Source organism: Zonotrichia leucophrys, chromosome 19, assembly GCF_028769735.1.
Source record: "Zonotrichia leucophrys gambelii isolate GWCS_2022_RI chromosome 19, RI_Zleu_2.0, whole genome shotgun sequence".
Taxonomy (NCBI): Eukaryota; Metazoa; Chordata; class Aves; order Passeriformes; family Passerellidae; genus Zonotrichia; species Zonotrichia leucophrys.
The window spans coordinates 7,143,538-7,164,787 of NC_088188.1; the positions used below are offsets into that span (position 1 = coordinate 7,143,538).

The window sequence follows — 21,250 nt, forward strand, 5'->3', positions numbered from 1 at the left end:
AGCGGGGCCACGCCTTCCCATTGGGCACTCCCCCCGCGTTGGCCGCGCCTCCCGCGCGCGCGCCTGCGCGGAGGTGGCGGGTTCTGTGTGGGCGTGGCCGCGGCGTTCATTGATAAGCGGCGCGCTGGCCACGCCCCCCCGTCCGTGTGTGTGCGCGCACGTGTGCGGAGCGTGGCGCGCCTGGGCAGGTGTGCGGGGCTGCTCGGCGTGTTCCTGCTGGGCGGGCGCGGGATTGAACTGTGCGCCAAACACCGCCCGCCCGTCTGTACCGGGCAGCGCGGGAGGGTGACTGCAGCCTGTGCCTGGCAGACGTTGCACATCTGTGCTCGGCCCTGCACATCTGCCACGGTGCTGCACAGCTGGCGTGGGCTTCGTACATCTGTTCTGCGCCTTGTGTGTGTTCCAGCACGGTGTGGCTCTCGCCGGGGATTGCGGCGCATTTTGTCGGGGGAGGATGCCCGGGAAAACATTTGGAAAAGTAGTGGGAGCAGCCACAAACGCTCACCTCAAGGTGTGCGGGGGGACTGAGGCACTCAGAGGTGCCCCCTAATACCAGGCTGCAGTAGGATAAGACTGAAAGGCGGTGGGATCCTGATTCCTGCGTGGGGGTCCCGCCCGATCGCTGCCCCACGCTGCAGGGCGCCGGCTTGGGCGACGGGGGCTGACCCCCTCCTCTGTGAGCCGGGCTGGCGGTCGCTAGATGGCAGCAGGGCCACGTGGCAGTGCCACCACTGCCACTCTGTCACAGTCCCCACTCCAGGACAGAGGCCGCCCCTCCTGGGTGCAGGGCAGGACCCGCTTCCACGCTATAGCCGCCATCGCGCCCGGGCTCGGGGTTGCTCGTGGTCCTGAGGGGTCTAAAGCAGGTCTGGGGGGCCATGGAGGGGACTCGTGCCCCTTGTGCTGGCTCCGCAGCAGCGCAGCCCCCGCAGTGGGTGCCCCTCGAGGCTCGGGGCTGGAGGCTGCTGGGGACACCGCCGCTCTGCGGGGGTGCGGGGGTCCTGCTGGTCCCGCAGTGTGGGCGGGCAGCCCAGCGCACCTCAAACCTCTCTGTCCCGTCTCTCTCTCTCTCTCATACCCAAGAGGGTCTGGCTGCCGGTGGCACTGAGGTGTCACCCAAACGGGGGTGGCGTTACCCCCCGACCGAACCACGGAGCCCCCCGGCCGTACACAGCGGCGCGCTTTGTCCGCCCGCGGCCGCCGTAGCAGCGCGGAAGTGTCTCCATGGAGACGGGAGGAGCCGGGCCCAGGGATGGAGAAATACGAGCGGATCCGGGTGGTGGGGCGAGGGGCCTTCGGGTGAGGGGCGTCGGGGATGGGCGATGGGGACGGCTATAGTCTTTGTACCTCCGGACGGGAGGCCTTTAAGCCGCTTCCCTGGGGCAGCGAGGCGATTGTGGCCGCGGCAATGCGGGGTCGGCCGGGGTGTGGCACCAGGGGGGACACGGCACAAAGTGTGTGACACCCCGGGGCGCGGGGATTGCGGGCGACCTGTGTCACCCCAGGGTGATGGCCAGGCCCTGCGTTGTGTCCCCTCTCCCCGCGCTGATGCCCTGTCCCTGTCCCCGCAGCATCGTGCACCTGTGCCTGCGCAAGGCCGACCAGAAGCTGGTGATCCTGAAGCAGATCCCGGTGGAGCAGATGAGCAAGGATGAGCGGCTGGCAGCGCAGAACGAGTGCCAGGTCCTCAAGCTGCTCAGCCACCCCAACGTCATCGAGTACTACGAGAACTTCCTGGAGGACAAGGCACTCATGATCGCCATGGAATACGCCCCAGGTGGGCCCTGCTGTCCCCTGCAGTGCCTGTAGCTGCTCCCTGGGTAGGTCCAGGGCATGCCAAGCACTTGGCTCTCTTTGGGTCAAGCACTTTGTGCTCCTTGTAACAATCCTGGGGTTTGCACCTCCAGGAGACCAAGCCTGTCTCTCTTGAGGAGACATTTTTGTAGAAGAGTATCTGTGGTTCTTGATGGACACCAAATTGACCATGAGCCAGGCGACCAAGCATTGATGCAGATTGTGGAGTCACCATCCTTGAAGATACTCAAAAGATTGTGGTCCTGGATAAGCTCATTGTCTCTCCTTGAGGAGTGACCTGACAAGGTCCCTTCCATCCTTAGCCACTCCATGATTATATCCCTTACACCTGCTAGCCATATCCAAAACAAGGAGATTTCAAGCCCCTCTGTCCCTGATCAGCATGCTACCATCTGCCCTGCCTCAAGTTTCAGCCACATTTCCCTGTGTCATCTCTGTTGGCCCCACATTTCTAGCAAGATTTCCTGTGGAGTTTCAGATGAAATCAGCATTTGCATGAGGGTTTTCTAATATCTGTATGTGAGCCCTGAATCTGGACCTCCCCTCCCAACAGGGGCCTCTCTGTGCCACGTGGCCTCTTGGACTGCAAGAATTCTGCTCTGCAGAACAGGCTGATCTTGTTCTGCCGTGGAGGTTTATGTCCTCTTCCAAGAGCTGTAATTTTAGTGTTTCTTTTCCTGCTTTTGATAATGTATCAACGATAACTTCTCTCTGGCTGTTTCTTCCTCCCACCAACTGCGCTGCCATTGTTCAGGAGCACTGGAGGATGTGCTGCTTATCCCACCAGGATGTGTTTATCCCACATGCTTGCCTTGTTAGGATGCCAAAATGGCAAAATCCCCCCGGTTTTAGGCCCAGGTTTGTGCTGTCCTGTGCCCACAGCCCTTTGTTTGCTCCTTGCAGGGGGCACTCTGGCAGAGTTCATCCACAAACGCTGCAATTCCTTGCTGGATGAGGACACCATCCTGCACTTCTTCGTGCAGATCCTCCTGGCCCTGCACCACGTGCACACCAAGCAGATCCTGCACCGTGACCTGAAGACCCAGAACATCCTCCTGGACAAGCACCGCATGATCGTCAAGATCGGAGACTTTGGCATCTCCAAAATCTTGAGCAGCAAGAGCAAAGCCTACACAGTGAGTGGCAGGGCAGCTTCTCACCCCCTGGCAGCAGGCTGGAAACTCTGGATTTGGTTCACAACCATCTCTGGGAAGTGGCTTTAGGCAGTGCTGCCTTGTTCCGTGGCTGATATCTTCATGGCTGAGTTTGCTGTGGCTCTGTGGGCTGCAGAAAAGTAAAAGGTGGGAGAGGATGAGGTGTCTGAGTCCATGGTGAGGGCAGGCAGGGTGGCTCCTGCTGGGGGTGGTGTTTGCAGACTCGTCTGACACATCCTTAGCAAATACATTCCTGCCTGTGCACTCCCATGCTGCCTTAATCTCCTTTCTCTGCTTGACATTTAGTGTCTCTCCCCACCTGGGCTAATCTGACCAGACGTTTGTATCACGCTCTGGGCTCTGATTCTCTCAAGTGGATAGAAGCAAAATTAGAGGCAATCACTGTATGTGTCACTGGAAAGGCAAATCCTCTTGCTTTTCACTGAGATTTTCAGGCAGCTGTTGATGCCAAGGGAACAAAAGCCCAGCTCTGTGGAGCTTTGCTTGGTGGTGTTCCAGCCAGCTCTGCACCAAACCTCCCTCTTTCCACCTCTCTGCCCCACTTTCACTGCACTGTGGCAAATTTTTGTCTCTTGTAGGTGGTGGGAACTCCGTGCTACATCTCCCCAGAGCTCTGTGAAGGGAAGCCTTACAACCAGAAGAGTGACATCTGGGCCCTGGGCTGTGTGCTCTACGAGCTCGCCAGCCTCAAGAGGGCTTTCGAAGCTGCGGTAAGAGCCGTGCGGTTTACACGTAACACAGAGAGCCGTGGCCTCTCACAGAGGTGAAAATGTGTGCCGGGATCACTTCTCTGTGAAGGCAGAGGGCAGTGCTGAGAGCTCCTTCCTCCTTGGCCTCGCCCCTGACTGCCCAGCCGCTGTTTGTGTGTTGTTCTCTCTCCAGAACCTTCCTGCCTTAGTGCTGAAGATCATGAGTGGGACGTTTGCCCCGATCTCAGATCGGTACAGCCCCGACCTGCGCCAGCTCATCCTCAGCATGCTCAACCTGGATCCTTCCAAACGGCCCCAGCTGAACGAGATCATGGCCCAGGCCATCTGCATCCGGCCCCTCCTCAACCTCTACACAGACGTGGGCAGCGTCAAAATGAGGAGGCAAGTGGCACTGCCACCTCAGTGTCCCTTGGGAGGGGCTGCCACAGCCCACAGCATGGCTGACCAGCTCACTGCCTCCCTTCTGAGCTCCAAAGGGAACATTTTCCCAATGCCACTCTGCTGTGCTGCCTAATGTGCAGCTGCTGCTGGCTGAGCTCGGCCCAGGGGCTCAGAGCCAGGCAGGTGCCATGGCAGGTGTGGGCTTGTCATCACAGTGACAGCAAACAGAGAGTTGTGAGCACAGGGGGAAGTGAGCTGGTGCCAGCTCTCCTCTCTCAGGTTGTTTAAAGCAGTGCTGGGAGTGATTCCACCCGTGGCTTCTGCTGTAGCTCTGCCCAGATTCTGTGATCCAGGGCTCTGCAGGACATTAAAGGCTGGATTTTGGTTTGGCAGGCCTGAAAAACCCTTGGCTCCGGTGCCCACAGTGACCCACAGCCGGACAGAGGGACGGGCAAGCAGTGCCAGGCAGAGGGGTGAGTTCTGGCATGGTGTGTTCTACTCAACTCCATTTAGAAGCACCCTTTCCTTTGGATGACACAAGTCAGAGAGGCACTCAGGGTTCTGGAGAGAGAAACTTTAGAAATATCACCTTCCCTGAGCTCTGGAGGAGCCCTGCAGCCCCTTGGACCAGCACAAGTCTGGCTCTGGCAGCTCTGCTGGCACCTGCACTGGCTGCTGCTGTCACTTTTCCGTGGGAGGAGAGTCAGGGATGCACATGAATGATTTCTCTGTGCCCCACAGGTGCCCGACGTGGTTCAGGCAGGACAGGAATCCCCCCTCCCCTGTCATCCATCTACACGTGGGGCAGTGGCATCACCACCCCTCTGCGCCTGCCCATGCTGAACACTGAGGTGGTGCAGGTCTCTGCTGGCAGGACACAGAAGGCTGGGGTCACCAAATCTGGGAGGCTCATCCTCTGGGAGGTGAGTGACAGGGAAGCTGGGATGTGGAGCCTTGGATGTGTGATTCCTGTGAAAAAGGCATTTCTGCTCACTCACAGACCCTGGCACTGCCTCCTCCAGGCCTGCAGTGCCAGCCAGGGTGTGGGTAATGCTGATAAGCCTGTGGAAGGGGTTCATCAGTGTTCTCCAAACCAGCTCTTCCATGGCTTCTCTCCACCAGGCTCCTCCCATGGGTGCTGCTGGGGGTCCTTCTCTCCCAGGAGCCACCGAGCAGCTCCAGCCTCAGTTTGTGTCCCGCTTTCTGGAGGGCCAGTCAGGAGTGACCATCAAACACGTGTCCTGTGGTGATCTTTTCACAGCCTGCCTCACAGGTGAGCTGCTGCCTCCTGCCTCCACCTGCCTGGATCCCAGAACCCCTTAAAACCCAGTGGGGGAGCCTGCTCAGAGAGGAACCAGAGAGATGCTGTGGGCTGGGGTGACACAGAGGCCTCTGTGGCCTCTCATCATGTGGGAGTCAGAAATGGCAGACATGGTCCTCCTGTGATGTCACACTGGTCAACTTGGTCCCAAACTGTCTGGTGTGGGGAGGGCCACAAACAGTTGGACTTAGGTGATCTTAAAGGTCTAAATTATTCTATGATTCTTTGAAATCTCCTGTGCTTGTTGTCCTGGTTGCATTGGTGTCACCTGAAACCAGAACTGAGAGTGGGGACTGCAGTGTGAGGAGAATCTCTGTCACATACTCTGTGAGTGTGACATGGGCACATGCAGTGACCAGCAAGGACTGATTTCACTGTGAGGAGTCAACGTGAGCTGCTGCAGGGCTGGTTATCCTCACACTGCAGGAAAGCAGGGTTTGAAGCCCCCTCAGACCAGCCCAGGAAGTGTTCTGGGTGGAAGTGGAGCATACACCAGTCCAAGGCCATGTTTGTGGAGCAAAGCCCTCCCAGTGGTCCTGTGGGAGCTCTGTTTGTTCTTCTCCTGGGGGTCAGAGCAGCAAACAGCAGATACACAGTGGGCAAACTCCATGGCCATGTGTTTATCCTACCTCCCATGGAGTTTCCTGCCACCTCTGTGCTGGGCAGCTGCTCAGGGACTGCCTCTGTGACTTTAACACCTTCACAGACCCTGGGGTTCTCAACTCCTGCCTACACAGCTGCAGCAATGTTATCTCAGTGCTCTTATCACTGCTGTTTGTTTGTCGAGCCGTTGCAGCACAGTGAGGCTGCTGCTCCCTGGGAGCCCCTGCAGCTCTCTGGAAGCTCCTGCAGCTCCCTGGGAGCCCCTGCAGCTCTCTGGAAGCTCCTGCAGCTCCCTGGGAGCTCACTGAAGGCTCTGTGACCCCTGCAGCTCGTTCTGAGTCAGAGCGGGTCCGATGTCCTGGGAGCCATGGCCACCCCTCGGCTGTGTCACCTCGCAGGGCCTCACGTGTGCCTTGCAGGGCCTCCCATGTGCCACTGACAGGGCTCCTTTCTGCTCCTGCAGACAGAGGGATAATCATGACCTTCGGCAGCGGCAGCAATGGCTGTTTGGGGCACGGAAACTTCACGGATGTGAGCCAGGTTGGTGGAGAGGTTGCTGGGTGTGCTGCTCCCCCGGGGTAAAGGATGGATCGTGGCTTCTGCACCACGTGAGGGGGCTCATCCCAGCTCCAGGGATGTGCATCCCAGGCATGCTCTGGCATCTGACCCCCTCCCCCTCGTCTCCGTGTCACTGCGGGTTTTAAAAGACCCAACCTGCCTCTCTCTTTCTCTGCCCCCCCTACACAATGATCCCTTTGAGCGTGGGGGAAGTCAAGAGCTGCCTTGTGGTTGCTGTTGGCAGGCTCCCAGCTTGGAGCCTGCCTCCAATCACACACCTGCCTGCTTCACTCTTGGCCTGCAGCTGCCAGGGTTCACTGAGAAAAGTTATTTTTCAAAGGAGCCAGTATTTAAAGAAGAGCTGTGTGTTTCCGATTGGCTCGGAGCACTGGGGCTGAGGGCTCATTGCTCCCTTCCAGCTCCTTCCTCGGATGTGGCAGCAGCCCATGGCTCCCAGCCGAGCCCGGGGACTGGTGCCATTTGTCACTGTGGTCAGCTGGCCCGTTTGTTCCTGCTCCTCCCAGAGCTGAGCTGCTCCCTGCTTATGGCTGGGGAGGGGAGCCCAGTTGGGAGCAGCAGCCAGATCCCAACAAACGGTGCTTTTCACTGGAGGATGATAATGAGTATGAGGCGAGGTGTCAGATCTAACAGCAGGTCACAGCAGGGGCCGGGTGAAATGTGGAGATCCTGCTCCCTCCACCCCCTAATGAATCTGAGCCGTTAACTCACAGCTCCTCTGAGCCAACACATCCTGCACCAAGCCCCTGCCTGCTCAGGGCAGGCGTTCACAGCCCCTGGCACTCCCCACATGGGCAGGGGGGCGAATCCCAACCCTTGCTGAACCTCTTCCCTCTCCAAACTCTCGTGCTGGCTGCTTTCTTCCGCCCCAGAGATGTTTGCATTATCTTCTGTGCTGTGTGCACGTAGTCTCTTATCCCTTTGAAGCCTATTTGGAACAAAAAAAAAAAACAACCCAGAAGTTTCTCTGTTGTTTGTGTTGGATGAACACTGGGATGCTGCCAGCGCTGTGTTGAGTCTGGGGGGGCCGGGTGGGAGGGATGGGAGCAGCCGGGCAGGCTGGGAGGTCTGGGCTGACGGCTGCTGCTCTTCCCCTGCCAGCCCAAGATTGTGGAGGCCCTGCTGGGCTACGAGATGGTGCAGGTGGCCTGTGGTGCATCTCACGTCCTGGCGGTCTCCAACGAACGGGAAGTGTTTGCCTGGGGCAGGGGGGATAACGGTAAGAGAAGTCTGTTTTGCAGAACAGGGCTTGTGCCTGTTCCTGCTCCCTTTGCTGGCCCTGCTTGCCCACAGTCTCCTCCACGTGTGCCAGGGTGGGTGGCTGTGGAGGAGCTGCAGCTGTTTTGCTGCACACCAGGGTCCCTGTGCTTTGGGTTTTGCTGCTTTCTGGGATCCCGGGCTGGGCTCTTGCAGCAGCTGTGTCAGTGCTGCTCTCAGTGGGGCTGTGCTCAGGGTGTGTTGCCATCAGCTGTTCCCTGGTCTGTTCCTCCTACCAGGTCGGCTTGGGCTGGGCACCCTGGAGTGCCACAACTGCCCCCAGCAGGTCACAGTCCCTCCAGAGCACGAGGCTCAGAGGGTCATCTGTGGCATTGATTCCTCCATGGTGCTCACAGTGAAGAACCAGATTCTTGCTTGTGGGAGCAACAGGTAAGAGGGGTGAGGGTCCACATTTTATCCTCCTGGGCCTATCTGTGTTGTGACCAAGGGGCTCCAGAAGACATCCCTGTGTGATCCCAGAGATTTTCCCTGTGCAGGTGTAACAAGCTGGGCCTGGACCGGATCAGCTCAGCAGAGGAGCCTTCCCCAGAGGACCAGGTGGAGGAGGCCACTGTGTTTGTGTGTGCCCAGTCAGCCCCCTTGAACCAAGAGCCCATTGTGTGTGCTGACATTGGTACAGCACATTCAGCTGCTGTCACAGGTGAGGGTGTGTGCCCACATTCTGAGAGGGGACACCTGCATTTTCCCTGTCTTCCTTCTGCCTGTTTCCCATGGACAGTCTCTCAAGAGACACCCTGCTCTCAGTGTTGGAGCTCTGTGGAGCAGAATGCTCAGCCTGAAGACAGCAAGGGGTTTCAGTGTGTCCCAAGTGACACCCCCTTGTGTCTCTCCTCTCTGCTGTCAGCCTCTGGCCACTGTTACACCTTTGGCAGCAACCAGCACGGGCAGCTGGGCACCAACTCCTGCCGCAACAGCCGCGTGCCCCACCTGGTTGTGGGGCTGGAGACCATGAAGGTCACCGTGGTGGCTTGTGGAGATGCCTTCACTGTGGCCATTGGAGCAGGTGAGGCTGAAGCCCCCATGTCCTGGGCTGCAGCAGGCCAAGGCAGGTGTGCAGTGAGGTGTTTATGTCCCTTTGCAGATGGTGAGGTGTGCACGTGGGGGAAAGGAGCCAGGGGACGCCTGGGCAGGAAGGATGAGGAGACAGGAGTGCCAAGGCCAGTGCAGCTGGAGGAGACACATCCATACCTGGTGACCTCTGTTGCCTGCTGCCACGGGAACACGCTGCTGGCAGTAAAGCGTGAGTAAAGGCTTTGTGCCTGTGATTCTGCCATGAGGACCCAGCCAGACTGGGGCTGTGCTGAGTAACCCTGGCATGTAAGCTCACTGTTATTCTAGTCTTTCTTGAGCTGTAGATGAATAGAAATAACTTCAAGCCCAAAATAATTCCCCTACTTCCCTTCAACTCTGTGACACTGCCTCTCCCACTGGGCAAGGGGAGCAAAGGGATGGCAGAGGCTGTCTGGTGCACTCCCAGACAGGTAGGCTGGCCAAGCTACCCTGCCAGCGGTCCACTGAGTATCCAAAAAGAGCAGCTCTCTAATTGATGCTGCTGAAATAGAAGCTGAGATTTGAGGCGTCATTTTGGCTGCTGCCTTGCCATTGTGGTTTGGAAAAGATAGCAATGGTTTTGTGGTTCCTCTCTGCTGGGGCCAAAGGCAGCATCGTGGCTGGGTTAAAACGTGCCCATGGCGTGACCTGCCCTTCCTGCCTGGATGCACAACGGGAGCCTGGCCCAGACTGCTGCAGGGGCCTTTCTTCCTCCTGTGCTGGGCTGATGATGGCCTCAGCCTGGGCTGAGGGATTCCAGCCCCAGCCCACTTCAAGGAGGCTAATTACAGCCCCGAGGGGAGGAGGCCCGGCTGACAGCCCCAGAATCAGCCCTGGCTCTGTTCCTCCCCTGCAAGTGCCCAGCTCTCATGTGATGTTTGCTGCCACGTGAAGGGGCAGGGAATGGCCGAGTCCCCAGGCTCAGGAACAAGTAGGGCATTTGTCATGGCAGTAAAAGGGTTTTGTCTCTGCAGGAAGACTGCAGGCTGCTCTCCCCTTCCGCTGCTTGAGTCTCCCTGCACTCTGTGGCAGCTGGTTTGTGGGCTCCCACCTGCAGCACTGTAAGAGCAGGCACTGAGTGTGTACCCCCACTGCTGTCCCTCTGCCCAAAACCTTGTCCTGTCCCAGTACCAGGAGTGCAAACTCAGCGGTGTGAGGGCAGCAGCCTTGCCTGCCCCAGCATCCCTCAGCAACCAGCGTGCAAAAAAGCACTGAGAGCTCTGTAAAAAGCTGAGATTTGGGCTTTTCACACAGCTCAATCTGCCTGGAAATTTCTCCAGCGAGAACACGAGATCTGGTGACACATGTGATGTCATTGCTGCTGTGATCTGGCCCGGGAGGGTGCTGGCACAAGCAAGCTGCACTCTACCTTTGGGGTGGCTGTTCTGCTCCTCCCATGGGACCAACTCCACTTTTGACTGGCTTGGGCTGCTGCCCAGGTTATCATGAGCTCCTGCTGCTCCCTTCTCTCAATCCCACTGCAAACAGAATAACTGGGAGAAGCCAGGCTGGAGAGGAGGAGAGCACAAACCTCAAGAGATTGCATTTTGTCCTACTGGGTGTTGCCTTGCTTGTGCCACTGCTTAGGTCTTGCAGTGGCTTCCTGTCGGGAAGAGGACAGGGATTTTGGTGCCCATCTGTGGGATATTAGGCTTGTGTGGGGCAGAACACTTCTTGTAGCTTCATCAAAGTGGGCTTCCAGCTAAATCTCAATCTTTTCTCTTTTTGTTTCAGCTGTCGTGGAGGAGTCGCCTTCCCAGTGAGTGAGAGCAGCCACATCCTGCTCTTCCTGCTGCCCACGGTGGCCTGGCTCAGACACACTCCAGGCTCCAGAGCTCCTCAGCTGCACTCTGAAGGCAGCAGTCTGGAAACAGAGAGCTCCTAACGATGGTTCCCAAGGAACCAGACCTGGTCTCATTTATTGAATTGTCACTGTGAACCTCCAGTGCCTGAGAGTCACTGCCCTGGACGTGCCCAGAGCTCTGGTGCTGCCTTCAGGGGGTCACACCGTGCCTCTTCCCCTCCCTGCTGGAAGTGCCTGTGTGGAAGAGTGAGGAGCACAGAGGTTGTTTTCCTCTGTGGAAACTGTTTCTGGTTACAAAGCCCAGGCTGACAGCTCCGTGTCTGAGAGAGCTGTCAGCCTTTGCACAGCAGCGTCTGGAGTCAGGGCCCCAGGCGCTGTGCTGGGTGACTAAATGCAAACCTCTTTGCTAATTAGAGATGTCTGTCCTTTCCCATCCCCCCCCTAAAACATTTCACCCATTTATTGAGCACACTTTGGAGGGTCCTGCCTGCACGGCTGGCCGAGCTCTGCACGAGCAGCCTCCCTGTGCTGCACAGCTCTCCCCAAATGCTGCCTGGAGCTTTCCAATTACAGCCTCCCCTGGCCCCAGGAGCTCGCTGGAGGATCCTCCAGCTGACATTTGTCCTCAGGCTCCTCAGTCCTGCTGCTGACCGGCTCACTGGCTCCCAGCTGAGCTAGGGAAGGCAGCAAAACACAGCCAGTGATTGTCAGTACTTGGAAGTTTTTTAACCCAGTTTTGTCCAGGGAGCTGATGAGTTTCCACCAGGGGTCTTAGTGGGCAGGAGAAGCACATCCATGTGTTATGGACAGGAGTCACGTTTTTTGTCTCCAGAAGGGTCGTTTCCTTTCCTTTATTTTTTTCCTCTTCTTTTCTTTTTTTAACTTACATTTGCCCTGGGCCATTTTTTGATGAGCTTCTGTCTCTGATCTGTCTGACATTGCAAATGCTCTTGCCTTTCACATCCATCTTTGTGCTGTTGCCAATCTGTTGTGTATAAAGTCAGTGCTTTCATAAGCTGACTGAGATGAAATCTCTCTAATTATTTTTGTGATTCTTTCCTGTTTTCAATGAGGGAAACCTCGACGGGCTCTGGTAAAAGCCAACTGATCCCTCTGTCATGTGGAAGGTAATGAATTTCTGCAGCTCTCCTGCCCGTCCTTCCCTCCCCTCGCAGGCTCCAGCTGGGGAAGGGAGCAGGTCCCGTCCGGCCGGGAGAGGCGTGTGCAGCCCTGGCTGCAGACACAGCCTCCCTCCCTCCCTCTTTGGCTCCTGGCAGGGTGGGTGCATGGGTTTTCCCCTGCCTTTTTTGTTTCTTGTGGAGCTGCCTTTTCAGGCGGTTACACCCTGCAATCCCAGGAAGCCGACTGGAATTCAAAGGTTCTGCCAGTCCTTTGGCACTTTCCTGTGCTGCAGGTTACAGACACAGCTCAGCGCGGTGTCGGGGAAGGTGCTTTCCCTTCCCAGACCAACCTGGGCACCAAAGTGGTTGCAGGGCTGGGTTCAATTGCCTCAAAGCCTCTCTGGGCCACTGCCTGTGTGGAGCTGGCAGCAGCTCCAGCTCCTTCCAGCATCAGATTTCTCTTGCCTGTGTTGTGCAGAGCTCTCAGGGCTCCCCTCGCCTCACACCACATCCCATAGGAAGGGGCTGGTGCTCCTCCTGCAGCTTGGCCGGGCCTGAGGGTTGGCTGGGACAGCAGCAGGCAGGACAGAGGTCCAACACCCTTTGTCTTGTCAGTAGTGGCACCAAAATGCCACTGCTTCAGGAACTAAACTCTTCCTGCTCTAGCTGGGCTGCCAAATCCAGGGGTGCGGCCCCCCCACCTGCCTCTATCAGTGCGCTGGTGTGAGGTGAATGATTTTATGGCTTAATGACACCTTTGCACTGCACTGCTGGCACTGGAGGTGTCACCAGCCTGAATATTGGGATCCTTTGCTCCAGACTGGGCAAACCAGTGTAGACCAGTGCCCTTTGTGCTGGGCTGGGGGCTGCGGGGAGGGCTGGAGCCCTCGGGATTTCACAGCCTGGGCTCTCCACACAGGAGTTCAGCTGTGGAGCCCAGCGAGATCATTTGAATAATTTAATACCGGGCTGTGACCAAGCCTAGCGAGAGGGTAAAGGAAACAAAGAGGCCCCCAGCCCCGAGCAACAAAAGCTCCTGCAACGACAAGCCGAGGCATGTCCGTGCTGCCGGAGGCAGAGAGCAGCCCGGGCAAATAGGCCACTTGCATTCCTCACGTCTGCTGCTTTGTTTCCCTGCAGAAGCTCCCGGTGAAATCTGCAGGTCTCGGGGCTTCTCCCTTTGTCCTTTTTTTGTTCCCGTGTTGTGTGGGGCTGGTGCTGGATCGGTGTCCCCGCGGCTGTTCCTGCCGAGGAAAGGCAGAGCTGGCGGGGAGGGGATGCGGGGTGAGGCTGCCTGGTCCCCAGTTGTGCATCCCGGTGCGGGTCCCCTCTGGCCGTTGTCACCCACGGCAAGGCTGTCCCTGTTCCAAACCAGATCCTGCTGACTCGGGGCCATTACTGTAGCAGGAAACTGCCTGCTGATCCCGCGGCTGATTTATTTTGATTCCGGCACCTCTGCCGAGGCCGTATCCTCATTCCCACGAGGCTTAGGCAGGAGGTGCGGCCGCTGTCCGTCTGTCCGTCCGCCCGGATCCCTTACCCCTGCCCTCCCCGGGCACGAGGCCCCGGCAGCCGGGAGAGGAGAGGACTCTCCCCACTCCTTTCCCTGCGGCGAAAGGCTCCACCTTAACTTGTTTAGAAGCCGGAGCGTCGGTTTTGTGTCCCTCCAGTTTGAGTAAAATAAGAGGCGGAGGGATGGAGCAGCAGGGAGAGGCTGGCGAAGAGGACAAGAGGCCTCTCCGAACTCAGATGGTTTCAAGAAGCGACCCATCATGGGAGACAGGGAACATATCACCTCCACAAAGGGAATTGCCCCGAGTGTCGCCTTTGTGTGAGACAAATGCCTGGCTGTGATGTTGAGTGCGGGGAGGGCTTTGCTCGGGGAGAGGGGAAAAGGAGGGATCTTTGTTTGCAGGGTCTGACACCTCCCCACCGCCCTGCCGGCACAGCCAGCACCTTCTGATGGCTTTGTCAGCTCCTGGCTAATTAGCAGAGATGCTCTTCAGTGAGGTTAGGGAAGAATAATTTTAAAACATCAAAGAGAAGCAGTAAATAATGATAAAAGTCGGCTGTTTCATGGTTGTCATTGGAGGCACAGGCTGCCTGTGTTTACAGGACTGATGTGTCCTGTCTTTGGAGTCCCATCAAGGACCCGTCCTTTTGGCCTGAACCTTGTCCCACAGTCGTGTCCAGGGACATTTTCCAGTCGGGGCCCGGTCACAGCGTGTCAGGGACAGTGTCTGGGTTGTGCCTATCTCTGGCTGGAGACAGCCTGGCTCCGGGCTCTGCTGGCACAGAGTGGCAGAACCAGCTGGACCATGGGGCTGCTGCCCTGGGGGTGCCACAGCCCTGAGCAAACCCGGCTGGGGAGCACCTGAACCCCAGCTCAAGGTGGCTGCTGCTCCCCTCAGCTCCCTGTACGGTTGTTTTTACCTGTCGGGTTTCAGTATCACTGGGAGCTGGTTAAAGTTTAGCTCAGCGCTCTCCATCATCTGAGCACAGCCTCACGTCTCCTGGTAAATCCCCTGCTGATGGCAGCTCGTGCTCAGTGCACCCCAGTACAAGGTTCCCTGATATTTGGGAGCCCCAGCGCAGCTCAGAACAAACTGCCATCCCTCAGGGTAACCCCAAAAATGAGCCACCCATCCCCTCCCTGGCAGCTCTGGCAGCGAGCAGGCTGCATCCCCCCGGGCTGCTGCAGGGTTTTATTTTAAGCAGAGCCTCTCAGGGAGAAGGGTAACGTGAGCTCCTTGAGTGACAAGTGATAGAGCTCGACTTGCTCAGCGTGTCCCCCAGGAATCCCTCTCCTCTGCCATTTGCTAATTGAAAACTGCTAACATTTGGGTCTGGAGCAACTGCCGCCCTTAATGGGAAGCTGGCTGGAGTGAGCGTTGGTGGGACTAACACATGCTCACAGCCTGTCATCTGCTCGGCTCCATCTCTGGGGAAAGGGGCAAATACTCCCATATGCTGCTCTGATTTCTCAAAGAGTGACGAGGGGGCTGGAGCCAGACAGATTTGCTTTTATTCTCCCTCCTCCAGGCTCTTGCTCAGTTACAAACCGTGGCTGGAGGGAGGCTGTGAGCCTGCGGTGTGAGTTCCCAGCGAGACAAAGCCACAGGAGCTTGTGTCCCCCTCGTTCCTGCGGTGTGGAGGGCTCAGGGCAGCCCCTCCGTGTCCTGCTGTGGGTGATGGCTGGGATATGAGCTGCTCTGTGGTGGGAGCAGGCCTGGAGTTGTATCCCACCTCCAGCCTGCTCAGGGGCACAGCCGTGCCCTCGGGCTGCCTGCAGGAGTGTGGCACCCCTGGGACACCTCTGAGTCAGGGAGGGCATGCAGGGACAGCGAGGACACGGCCGTGTGTGCCCGCAGAGCCCCGGGCCGGGGGAGGCTGCAGGGGTGAGGGGCCGTGTGTGATGTGATGCTGATGCTCCCCAAACTCCTGCAGTGGCCGTTCCCGGTGTGGCGGGTACCAAACCCACCAGTGGGGTGCTCCCCATGTCCGTAGGGTGCCTGTCGCCATGTGCTGCCCCCCAAACCCCTCGGAGGGGCTGTTCCCGGGGGGATGCTCCCCGAGCCCCCGGGATGCCGGAGGGGCTGTTCCCGGGGGGATGCTCCCCAGGATGCCGGCACCGCTCCATCCCCCCCCGTTCGGCGGAGGCGGGGTCGGGCCTGGGGGCGGTGGCGATGCCGGTGCCGTCCCCCGTGGCGGGGCGGGCTCGGGCCGGTCCCACCGCCCCGTCCGGCCTCCGGGCGGAGCCGGGCACGGAGCGCGGAGCGGAGCGGGCGCGGGGCGGCGGCGGCGGCGGCAGCGGCGGGATGCCGGGCTACGACTACAAGCTGCTGGAGCGGCCGCGGCGCCGGGTGCTGTGCCCGCTCTGCGGGAAGCCCATGCGGGAGCCCGTGCGCGTCTCCACCTGCGGCCACCGCTTCTGCGACACCTGCCTGCAGGAGTTCCTCAGGTGAGACCCCGCATCGCCCCACGGCACTCTCGAGCTGGGTTACTCCGCGCACCCCTTCCCCCGTGGGGTGCCCCGGTCCCGCACCGCCCGATGCGGGCTCCGCACCCCGGAATGCCCCAGGGGTGCTCCTCGCCATGGCCATCCCCCATCCGCCGCCGGGCCCGGGCTGCGGTGTGCCGGGGTGCCCCGAGAGGGGTGCGGGGTGCCCCGGGCCCGGGAGGGAATGCGGGATAACCCGGGAAGGGGCGCGGGGTGCCTGGGGGTGCGGGATCCTGGGGAGAGATGCGGGGTGCCCGGGGGTGCGGGATCCTGGGGAGAGATGCGGGGTGCCCGGGGGTGCTCCGGGCAGGGAACGGCTGCCGTGTGCCCCGGGAGAAGGCGCGGTGTGCCCCGGGAAAGCTGTGGGGTGTCCGGGGAAGTTGCGGGGTGCCCCGGGCTGCCTCGGGCCAGGGAAAGGTGCGGGATGGGCGCCCGGCGGTGCCCCGGGGCAGGGAGCGGGTGCGGGGCGCGCCCAGCCCGTGACAGCCGCCCCGCGGGTGCAGCCGCCCGTGGCCCCTCTCGCTGAGGAGGAGGAAGAGGAGGGCCGGGTGAAGCCCGGAGCGGCGAGTTTCGAGAATCGAGCTTAACCCCTTCCTGCCCCGGCCCCGCCGCAGGAAGTGGCCGGGGGTGTTTTTGGGGAGGGGTGTACGGCCGATCCCGGTGTCCCTGAGCCCACGGGTGAGCGCGACCCGGCCGTGTGCGGGGAGCGAGGAGCCGGGGCCGCTTCCGAGCCCCGCGGTTGGGACCCCGGTACCGGAGCAGGGGACGCGCGCGGGGCCGATGCTGTCCCGGGGGTCCCGCGGGGCACGGCCAGGGGGTGCCAAGCGGTGCCAAGCGTCACCCCGGGCCTTTCCCCGCCTTTCCCAGCCGAGCGACCTTCGCCCGGGGACAGCTCACGGGCACCACCGTCACCGGGGCCGGTTTCTGTGAAACCGGGCGTGCCCCGGGACACGTGTCAGAGCGCATCTGTCCCCCCGCGCCCCCGCACCTTCCTGACGGGGGGAATGGCCTCGGGGGTCCCCCCTGTGAGAACAATGCGTGCCCAGGATCAGTGTGGGACTCCCATGGGCTGAGCCATCCAGCCCCACCGCGGTGCCGGGGGGTACCGGGGGGTACCGGGGCTCCCACCCCATCACCTCGCTGTGCCCCAACACGCCGTGAAGGTCAGAGGCAAGGACGGTCCCCCCGGGTGCTGCCTCAGCACATTCCCTGCCCGGCCAAGCGTGAGGAATGGGGAGGCTTTGTCGGGGATTAGGCGCTGGCTTCGGGTCATCGTCCCAATTCCTCGCCAGCCCCAGCACCCCAACACCGGGCACGGGGTGCGGGCACAGCCTGGCAAGGCAGCAGAGTGATCCCAGCCACGAGGCAGTGCCACGGGTTCAGAGCCCGGCCCTGTCTGCGAGCACCTTATCTTGGTGTATGGATCCACCTTATCTCGGTGCATGGATCCACCTTATCTCGGTGGATCCCTGATGACTCCCACAAAACCACCTGCCACAAACAGAGTGGGCACGTGGCTCACGTGGGTCACACCCCACGGTTCCTGGGGTTCATGGGGTTCCTGGGGTTCACTTGCACTCCCAGCTCAGCGTTAGTGGCTGCAGGGGACACGGCCAGGGAGCCCCGGCTGGCGCGTGCCCGGCGGCACTGCTGGCTCTGTCCTGGTGTCTCACATCCACTTGGCAGCTCCTGTCGAGGCCACACCAGCGCCTGCCAAGGGCTTGCAGTGATTAGATGGGCACAAGGATGTCCTGCCTAGACAGCTTTGTCCAGTGTCACCTCAAAGACAGCAGAGCCACAGGGTCCCTTTGTGTCTCTGCTGCATGTCCCTGTAGGCAGCACCTGTGGTCTCCCACCCCAGTGTCCATCAGGGATGGTGCATGGACACCCTCTCCTCCCCCTGGGCACAGTGATGTGTAGGCCAGAGGTGATGGTGACTCCTGGCCAGCCTTGTCACAGACCAGGCTGCCTTTTGGCTGGGTCCTTGTGTCCACTTCATGCTGCTCCTCTGTCCTCGGGGACAGCTCTCAGGAGGAACAGCCCATTCTGGGGCCCCAGCAGGATGGGGACCCCTCAGGGGGGCTGCCTGTCCCCCTGTCCTGACTCACCGAGGTGGCTGCTGGGGCCATTTCCTGTGGAGCCCCAGGGCTGCACATCTGGCGCCCAGCTGTTGCCCTCCCCCACCTCCCCTGGGCCCCGGCACCTGAGGCTGCGAGGCCACCCCGGCCCTGCCCTGCCGGTCCCTCGGGCCACAGCCCCCTCCTGGCACCCTCCTTAATCCCAGGGGCCGGGATGGGCCCGGGGCTGCCGGGGCTCCAGATGGTGCCACGCTGGCTGGCGGCGGCTGCCCAGGCCCCTGGGGACCGGGCCGGGGGTGGGGGGCGGCCTGGGGGGTGTCTGGCGGGGGCATTTCCCAGCTCAGACAGATGGAACAGGATTAGAGCCGTGGCTGCCCCAGGGTGGCGGCTGGGTTTGGTACGGGGTGAGCGCTCAGCAGTGCAGGGACAGCAGCAATGTCCTGGGGTGGGATGGGATGGCAGGGACCCGTGGGACATGGTGGCTGTGTCCTGGGGTGGGAAGGCAGGGACAGTGGGACATCATGGCTGTGTCACTGGTGATCCTCAGTGACCCTGAGCCTTCTGTGTCTTGCAGCGAAGGCGTCTTCAAGTGCCCGGAGGATCAGCTGCCCCTGGACTACGCCAAGGTGAGCCTGGCACAGGGATGTGCCCCCTGCTCCAAGGGGACATCCCCACCCAGGGGCTGTCCCCAGCTCTGCACAGCGCCTGGCACAGCCCTGCCAGCCTGGCACGGGCGCCCAGGCGGAAGCAAGAGCCCTTTGTGCCGCGGGCCGGGAGCGGAAACCAGCTCCCGACAAAGGGTTCTTGTTGGTGTGCCCGGGGGGATCCGGCCCCGGGCAGCGTGCCCAGGGCTCCCAGCCAGGCTGTGCGGGGGGCTCTGTGCCCCCACAGCTGGTGCAGGATGCTGATACCGCCCTGCTGCCCCTGCAGATCTACCCCGACCCCGAGCTGGAGGCGCAGGTGCTGAGCCTGGCCATCCGCTGCATCCACAGCGAGGAGGGCTGCCGCTGGAGCGGGCTCATCAAGCACCTCCAGGTAGGGCCTGGCAGCATGGGGAGGGCAGAGCTGTACCCTGAGGCCTCCCCGTCACCATTCCTGTGTCCCCCAGGCCCATCTCGGCACCTGTGGCTTCAACGTGATCCCGTGCCCCAACCGGTGCAGCGCCAAGCTGAGCCGCCGGGACCTCCCCGAGCACGTCCAGCACGGCTGCCCCAAGCGCAGGGTCAAGTGCGAGTTCTGCGCCAGCGACTTCACTGGGGAGGCCTTCGAGGTGGGCACTGGGGGGGACACTGTGGGGGACATGTGGTCATTGTGCACTCTGGCTGTGGGGGCACCGTGTGTCCTCACCCTGTCAGGGCTGGCTGGTGAGGGCAGCCAGAGGGTGATGACACCGTTGCGGTCCCCAGGGCCACCAGGGCACGTGTCCCCAGGAGAGTGTGTACTGTGAGAACAAGTGCGGGGCCCGCATGATGCGGCGCCTGCTGTCCCAGCACGCCCTGGCCGAGTGCCCCAAGCGCACCCAGCCCTGCACCTACTGCTCCAAGGAGTTCGTCTTTGACACCATCCAGGTGAGATGGAGCCCTCGGGGACCCTCACCCTGCCAGCTCCCAGCCCCAGCTGACCCCCAGCCTCTGTGCCTCCCCAGAACCACCAGTACCAGTGTCCCCGGTACCCCGTGCCGTGCCCCAACCAGTGTGGGACACCCAGCATTGCCCGGGAGGACGTGCCCACCCACCTCAAGGAGAGCTGCAACACTGCCATGCTGCTGTGCCCCTTCAAGGAAGCTGGCTGCAAGCACCGGGTGAGTGCTGTCCCTGAGACCAACCTGCCCTGGCATCCTTGGGCATGGGCTGCTGTCCCTGCTGTGTCACAACACCCCCTCACTGCTCCTGCCCCAATGTCGGTCCCATCCCTTGTGCTCGGTCCCATCCATGTGGCCCCATGACCTCACCCGTGTGTTGGCCACTCAAATGTCACCCTGCCACCCCAACCAGGTATCCCTGTGCCACCCCGTGTTCTCATGACATCCCTGTGCCAGTACCCCCATGCTCCAATAACATCCCCATGTTATCCCCACAGTACCTCCCTCTCCTGTTCCATGTCCTCCTGTCCCCATGCTCCAATGTTCCTGTCCCTATGCTCATGTCCTCCTGTCCCCATTGTCCCCATGCTCATGTCCTCCGGTCCGCATTGTTCCCATGCTCATGTCCTCCTGTCCCCATGCTCCAATGCCATCCCCATGTTATCCCCGCTGTATCTCCCTCTCGTGTCCCCGCTGTCCCTGCCACCCTCCTGCTGACAGTCCCGCTGTCCCCGCAGTGCCCCAAGCTGGCCATGGGCCGGCACCTGGAGGAGAGCACCAAGGCCCACCTGGGCATGGTGTGTGCCCTGGTGAGCCGGCAGCGGCAGGAGATCCTGGAGCTGCGCCGGGACGTGGAGGAGCTGTCGGTGAGCAGCGACGGGATCCTCATCTGGAAAATCGCCGACTACGCCCGCAAGCTGCAGGAGGCCAAGGCCCGCAGCAACTACGAGTTCTTCAGCCCCCCGTTCTACACCCACAAGTACGGCTACAAGCTCCAGGTGTCGGCGTTCCTCAACGGCAACGGCAGCGGTGAGAGCAGCCACCTGTCCGTGTACATCCGCGTGCTGCCGGGCGAGTACGACAACCTGCTCGAGTGGCCCTTCTCCTACCGCGTCACCTTCTCCCTGCTGGACCAGAGCGACCCCTCGCTCTCCAAGCCCCAGCACATCACCGAGACCTTCCACCCCGACCCCAACTGGAAGAACTTCCAGAAGCCGGGGGCCTCGCGCAGCTCCCTGGACGAGAGCACCCTGGGCTTCGGCTACCCCAAGTTCATCTCGCACGAGGACATCAGGAAACGGAACTACGTGCGGGACAACGCCATCTTCATCAAAGCCTCGGTGGAGATCCCTCAGAAGATCCTGGCCTGAGCCCCGGAGGGGGACAGGGTGTGACCGGGGTGCCCGCACGGGGGTGCCCCGGATGGTGCTGAGCCCCTGCCCGCAGCCAGTGCCCCCGGCTTGGGGACATTGCCGTGGCACTGTGGTGGCTCTCAGGACAGGCAGGGATGGGGCTGCTCCCGTGTCCCTCCCGGGGCTGGCACTGTCCTGCAGCCCCTTCTCAGGTGCCCGGGGGTGCCGGGGGGCTGGGCCCCCTGAGCCCCTGCCCGAGGTGCCCGGCAAGACCCCACCAGCCTCGCTGGGGACCCTGCAGGACCCCACTGGCCAGAGCCATATTTTGTAAACTGGTGCTCCCCAGGTTGTTATTTATTACCCCGGGCTGGGGCTGCTGCCCCCTCCCCACATTTTTTTCTTTT

General features: G+C 60.8%; 2 protein-coding genes across 5 annotated transcripts; both read left to right on the top strand.

The window, feature by feature from the left end:
- The first annotated feature begins 163 nt into the window (after positions 1-163).
- NEK8 (NIMA related kinase 8) lies at positions 164-11,751 on the top strand. Of its 4 annotated transcripts, none has more exons than XM_064729445.1 (15): positions 164-410; positions 1,572-1,777; positions 2,719-2,951; positions 3,569-3,700; positions 3,873-4,081; positions 4,475-4,554; positions 4,823-5,004; positions 5,204-5,354; positions 6,469-6,545; positions 7,683-7,800; positions 8,078-8,228; positions 8,336-8,499; positions 8,704-8,862; positions 8,941-9,099; positions 10,644-11,738. In XM_064729445.1, the coding sequence occupies exons 2-15, from the start codon at positions 1,642-1,644 to the stop codon at positions 10,670-10,672; spliced, it is 1,980 nt and encodes a 659-aa protein (XP_064585515.1). In that variant the 5' UTR covers positions 164-410; positions 1,572-1,641; the 3' UTR covers positions 10,673-11,738. The 4 variants fall into 4 exon arrangements, with proteins under 4 accessions (XP_064585515.1, XP_064585513.1, XP_064585512.1 ...); XM_064729443.1 differs by lacking the exon at positions 164-410 and adding an exon at positions 768-866; XM_064729442.1 differs by lacking the exon at positions 164-410 and adding an exon at positions 1,235-1,299 and having other exon boundaries at positions 10,644-11,751.
- Positions 11,752-15,595: 3,844 nt separating this feature from the next.
- TRAF4 (TNF receptor associated factor 4) lies at positions 15,596-21,250 on the top strand. The gene is made up of 7 exons (XM_064729440.1): positions 15,596-15,795; positions 18,487-18,538; positions 18,843-18,947; positions 19,021-19,182; positions 19,319-19,480; positions 19,558-19,713; positions 20,232-21,250. The coding sequence occupies exons 1-7, from the start codon at positions 15,653-15,655 to the stop codon at positions 20,862-20,864; spliced, it is 1,413 nt and encodes a 470-aa protein (XP_064585510.1). The 5' UTR covers positions 15,596-15,652; the 3' UTR covers positions 20,865-21,250.